Here is a 6350-nt window from a genome sequence, read left to right as displayed (position 1 = left end):
TAGGCATGTAAGGGTGTGTGGGCATGTAAGGGTATGAGTGTGTGTGAATGTGGGTGTGTAAGGGAGTGAGGATATGCATGTGTGAGCTTATTGGTGAGTATATATGAGTGTGAATGTGACTAGAGTGTGTGGGGGTAAGGGTGTGTGAGTGCAGGTGGGTGTGTAAGGGTATGTGGGTATGTAAGGATGTCTGTGGGTAAGGGTATATGTGAATGTGGGTGTGGGTAAGGGTATGTGTGAGTATGAGTGTGGCTGTGTAAGGGTGTGTGTGAGTATATTGGTGAGTATATATGTATGAGTGTGGCTAGTGTGTGTGGGTGTGTAAGGGTGTGAGTACGTGTGAGACCATGAGCATGCGTGTGTGTGTTCCTTGAGTTTATGTATACGACTAAGCATGTGACAACTGGCCCTTGATATCCACAATGTAGGGACAAGGCCATAAATACAATCCCATAATATACACAAAAGCATCTTGAGGTTGTTAAAGGTGATATAAAAATACAATGTCTAGGCCTGGTGGGGTGGCTCACGCCTGTAATCCCAGCACTTTGGGAGGCCGAAGCAAGCAGATCACCTGAGGTCAGGAGTTCGAGACCAGCCTGGTCAAGATGGTGAAACCCCATCTCTACTAAAAATACAAAAATTAGCCAGGCACTGTGGCCCACGCCTGTAATCCCAGCTACTCGAGGCAGGAGAGCTGTCTGAACCTGGGAGGCGGGGGCTGCAGTGAGCCGAGATCCCACCACTGCACTCCACCTGGGGCAACAGAGCGACACTCCATCTCAAAAATAAAAATAAAAATGTCTAAGCACTGCTTTTCAGTGTCACGTGTGTGCTGGAGGATCGGTTCGTATTTCTTCCCTAGTTGTGTCAACAACTGCTTCTTTGAAAATAACATATAATATCCTAGTCGTTCTCTCTGCTTCTTTTGTCTATTAATGCACAGATAGGACCCTAGCCACATTTTTGCCATTTTGAGGACTGCGAAAATAGAGCCAGAGGATGTCCCTGTCTGCATCCTGCCCAGCTGGTGTGGAAAAGGCGGGTGTCCATTCTCCTCTTGCAAGTCCACCAAGTTATGGCTCTCAAGCACATATTACATATTTGTGTCACATTTGGATGAAAGATTATAGCCAGAAAGAATGGGAACTAGGATTGAAAGTACCTATGAAAATTTGGGATGGTCCATTTAACGGCCCAATTTGACTAATATTCAAAAAGAATGAATGCAAAATATTTCCTCCCACCCAGTTCCCCACCCCCATAGGAACCCACCAGAAGAGAAAGGGAGGAAGATGTGCTCCTAACATGAGCCTGAGCCCAGCCCATGCCATTTGTGGTTTGAGCACTTCGGCCTGAAGCCTTTGTGCAGATACTTACGGAAACATTCCAGAAAGAAGCTACGGACTTGCTAATGAGGGGTTACGCTTCAGGAATGCAGACAAGAGGCAAGGCTAGTGCTTAATGTTGTGGTTCGTACTGTAATGGAAGTTCAAAGGCCTAAATTTATAACTCAATGCAAATTCACTTCCTTCTCATTACTTTCTATTGTAGGAAAGTGAATGACCAAGAGACAAAAGAAATTCAAAGTTACAACCCTCAGAATAGGAAATGAAAAAATGTCACTTGCTTAGGCAAATCGATATTAAAATCATTGATTTCCAAATCTAATTTTTAATCAAAGTTGCTTCCTTTATATGTCAGGGGTAGTTAGCTCATGTTCTAGCAGATACTTAAACATCTTGTCAAATGTATGTTTTTAACATATATAGATTTGTGTGCAAGAAAACCTAGTCTTTCTTCCCAGACATCTTTTCTAGGGAGGGTGACTGGTGACTGTTCCTGCATAAGGTGGTATCACATGAAGGAAGAAAACCCTGCTCTTCAATGGTCATCACTGCAGCACATTGTCCCTTGTGCAAAATGTGGGGATGAGTCTTCCAGGGGACCCGTTAGCAGGAGAAAAAGTGAGGTCACTGAGGTTGGAATAGGGATGTGCGTATCGAGGAGGAGGTATTGTTGGTGAAAGCGCAGCCTGGCCCAGGTGTGAACCCTGGAAAATGCTGTGAAAGATGGGGTGGGGACTGGGGGATGACAGGGGACAGAGGAGGGATGGAGGAGGGTGAGAAACAAAAGCGAGGCAGGCTGGAAGTGAGGAGGGGAGGAAAGGGAGAAAGAAAGGGAAAGAGAGAGCCCGAAATGATCAAAATATTAAATCAAAATCAAATCGGAAAACCAAAGTCAGGCAAATGGTTACATACGTAATCTGATTTCGCCAGCATACTTACGAAGAATGACGTGGGTGATAACGAATGCAAATATAAAGACTGTCAGAAAAGACAGAGATAAAATAAACATATAAAAAAATCTGTAGTTTCTTTTCCCCACACAGTTGCCTACCCAGGGACAGTGGTGATCAAACCGTTCTGAAATGAGAGGCAGAAAAAAAAAAGTGGAAATCAATTAATAAAATGTCTTTTTACTTGCAGGAGCCCCGTCCCTCCCACCCAATACTCTGATAATATAAGACAATGATATTATTCTGCATATTTCCAAATTAACTACTCAAAGAAATGCTTCACATCAAGACAGTTCAAGGACATCGTCATTCTTTCAACAGAACGCAGCTGTTTTGAAAAAACAAAGCGTATGCATTCTTCTTAAATGGCAACTTAAAGAAATAGGAGGGCAAATCTCATTTCTTTTGGAAAGTAAAGATTTCTCTCTTTGGTAAAAGAAACCTCTTCGATTCACTAAACAACCTTCCCTTAAGAGGGAACCAACCATGTCGCCTGATGGTAAGTTCTGGGCTGGGGTTGGATGTCAATCAAGTGACCTTCTTTGCATAGTAAATGGCCATAGAGAGAGGCCACAAGGGGCCTGGGACAGGACAGAGGGACAATCCTTTGTCCTCAGTTACAACCGTTCAGCAGATATCAATCACATTTATTAATACATTTAGCCTCAAAACATTCCTATGAAGAAAATGATGGTATTACCCTATTTTACAGGTGGGCAAACTGAGGCTTAGAGAGATGGGAGACTGCTTGCACTGGGCCATTCAGCTCAGAAGCAGAGGAACTAGAACTTGAGGTCAGGCCTTTGAGAGCTGCTCCCATTTTCTTATCGTACGGGCTGCCTCTGGCACTTTGTAAACGAGAGAGGGTCTGATATGGACATCATTACTTGATTACCCATGGTACCCTAAGTGCAGATGCAAGGCCTCTCACCTGGACATCTGCACACAAAGTCTGTAATGCATTTAAGATTTGTTCTTCCCCTTGCAAGTAACGGCAAAGGGCTTCTCTTGACTCCTCAGCTGATCTTCTATTGAGAACATCATCCTAACACACCCGTTCATACAAGACTGCCTGTGGTGGCTGGGGAGGACACCGCTGGGCATATGACTTAGCTTTCTCCTCCAGCTCTTTTCTAAACTGAACTTGTATCCAGTTTTCATATTTCATCTATCTCTATGTGCTTGAAAACATATCGGGAGTGCTATATGAGGTGTGACCATATAACTAAAACATTATAAAGTTAGGCAAGGTAGTTAGTTTCATGACTTTCTGGTCATGTATCATAAATTGGTCATCTTGTGTTTTTGGTCAAATGCAAACTTGTTTCTTGAAAAGGGCATGAGGACACCTGAATGACGGTGGTGGCAGAGGAACTGCAAGATAATCATTGCTGTCTGCAAGTGGCAGTAACAAGAAACAGCCAATCTGAGCTGAGAACTTGAGATTTCAGAGCTCCCTGACCTGGTGATAAGCTGATGGCCTATAAGATGCTGACACTCATTTGTATGAGCCTACCCATGTGAGTTACATGTTAACATGTGTCGCTGGCCCCCCATGGCTGGGAAAGCAAAACCTGCACAAAAACAACCTCCCTGGGGCTGGGGAGGGCTGTGCAGGTATATCAGGTGTATCACAGAGAATACCCAGGGCTGGGGAAATACTCTGTGTGATACTGGAATGGCAGAAACATGCAATCATACGTTTGCCCAAAGCCACAGAATGGACCACACCTAGAGCGAACCCTAAACTGTGGACGTTGGATGATAATGATGTATCAATGCACGTTCATCAATCCTGACAAATTTATCCACTATGATGGGAGATACTGATAATGGGGGAGGCTGTGCACGTGGAGGGGAGGGGTGGATGGGAACTCTCTGGACCTGCCTCTCAATTTTGCTGTGAATCTAAAACAGCTCTAAAAAAAAAAATTAAGTGTTTAAATATTAACAGCAAACAAACCTCGTTTCCCCAAGTTACTGATCTACACAGTCTGTATAATGAGAGGTCTATCTATGTGACGATGTGCACACAGAGAAAAGAATCTGAATCAGCCAGAATTTCCTAAGACCTGAAGGCTGTCATTTTGAGAAACCACTTTTCTTCTCAATGTATGACTAAAGAAAATGGGCAGGAGAGTGAAAGCTGGGGGCATAAAAGCACATGCTGCGTTGGAATCTCCTACTCACTCTAGGAAGGCTGATCTCTCAGTCCCGCATGCGGTGGGTTTGAGCCTCTTAACTGAAGTGAAAATTGCCTACCAGCAAAGAAGGACGTAGGGCCTGGGAGGCATCGTTAACACCAGGGACCAGCATGAAGGTCTTGTAGCACACTACATTTCTACCATAGGAGTCAGTCGTATTTTTAGCTTAGAAAGTTTAATAACAGCTAAGCTGTGACACTGTGCTTTCCCGATGGAGGCAGAGTAACTACCGAAGTGAAAGCGACAGATGATGCCAATGAGACAGTTGCTCGAGGAGTCTGGGAGCTTCTTGGGAAACCAGTGCCGTCTTAGAGATGGGTGTGAACTCCTGGCTCTCCAGTAGCCCTGAGCTAAAAGCAGTTCCTGTCTAGAAACTTGTATTGAAAACTTTTTCTGGCAAACATTTTCTGGGATTTTAGTGGCAGGAATCCCACTAAAAATCTAGGCTCACTGAGAAATTACCCTACTGAATATTTTTCATGTCCTCTGTTGTGTTTGTTGAGTTTATGGTGGTAATGAGTCTGAGAGGCTCAGTGGGTGCCTCCGAGGAGTCAGGAAGCATCAGAGTCCTTGGGCCGGTGGTCTCACCCGCCTAACCCCCACCCCACACTCTTGCACCTCAAGCCTGTGTGCTCTCCCCACTTCCCTGTCTGTGCTTTCCTCTCTGCCCAACATCTGATGATCAGTTGCACCCAGGGTCTCTTTTCCATGGACTGTCTTTTTCTCTCACTGGCGATCCCTTTTCATCCCAAGGTCCACATGCCACTCTACACTGATGACTCCAGAATGGCGGCCTCTCATCTTCAGCAACAGACTCCTGCTGAACGGCCTGACTGGCCCTCAAACTTGACTTGTCCCAGAGAGGACATCCTGTCCTCCCTCCCCAAACACGTGCCTCTTCAGACTCTCTATCTGACCAGTTGCTCAGCTCAGAACCCCAGGCATCGTTCCTGACCCTGCTCTTTCTCTCACCCCGACATCCAACCCATGGGCAAGTCCAATCAGCTGGACCCTGGCTTCATCTGAAGGAATCTGCTATGGTCTAAATGTGTCCCCCAAAGTTCGTGTGTTGGAAACTTAGTCCCCAGTGCAACAGTGTTGAGACGTGGGGCACTGAAGAGGGGATGAGGTCATGAGGGCTATGCTCTTATGAATGGCTTAGGATTAATGCTGTTACTATGGGAGCGGGCTCCTGATAAAGGAATGATCCCCCTCCGCCTCTCACACTCACTTGCCCTCCCGCCTTCTGCCATGGGAGGACACAGCAAGAAGACCCTTCCCAGATGTAGGTTCCATGGCTGTGGACTTCCCAGCCTCCAGACCTGTAAGAGACTAAATCTCTGTTCTTTATAAATTACCCAGTCTGTAGTACTCTGTTATAGCAGCACAAAATGGACTAAGACATCCTCACATTTGTTTTACACTTGTGCTTGTCTGCCAACCCTACTCTAAGCCTAACACATATTTGTCAAGTAACTGAATACACTCTCATCCTATCAAAAGGAAATCTGCAGAGTAAGTGCATTGCCCAAGGTCACACAATTAATGTATCGCAAAGCTGGGATGGAGGCCCAGCTCTCTTTGTGTCCCAACTTGAGCTTCTGTTCATTAAATGCTACACTGCCTTTACTGAGTATTTTCCATGTACCCAGTACTGTATCAGGTGCTTGGAATACTAAGAAGAAACAGCCACAACATAGGACACCATGACTTCAAAGAGTTCCTTGTGTTATTTGATGAGGACACAATTTTCAGATGCAAAAATACTCCTCAGATCCAAGGAATGAACTCCTAATTTAGCTTCCATGTCAGTCAGCTGGATTGCCATTGTTGGCAGCAGACAGCAT

At 45.1% G+C, this 6350-nt stretch overlaps 1 protein-coding gene across 3 annotated transcripts in view; it reads right to left on the bottom strand.

Annotated features, from left to right (window-relative positions):
• Positions 1-6350, bottom strand: part of ZDHHC14 (zinc finger DHHC-type palmitoyltransferase 14) — a 312504-nt gene that overhangs the window by 48596 nt on the left and 257558 nt on the right. For 2 of the 3 annotated variants that reach the window (XM_023206071.2, XM_023206070.2), the window contains exon 4: positions 2289-2426. In XM_023206071.2, coding sequence (XP_023061839.1) covers positions 2289-2426 — 138 coding nt within the window. The remainder of the gene's footprint in view (positions 1-2288; positions 2427-6350) is intronic. The other variant, XM_023206072.3, reaches the window with a different exon arrangement.

This window comes from Piliocolobus tephrosceles, chromosome 5 (genome assembly GCF_002776525.5).
Source record: "Piliocolobus tephrosceles isolate RC106 chromosome 5, ASM277652v3, whole genome shotgun sequence".
NCBI classification, from domain to species: domain Eukaryota; kingdom Metazoa; phylum Chordata; class Mammalia; order Primates; family Cercopithecidae; genus Piliocolobus; species Piliocolobus tephrosceles.
The sequence above is the reverse complement of the archived record's forward strand: the minus strand, read 5'-3'. Positions and strand labels throughout refer to the sequence as shown.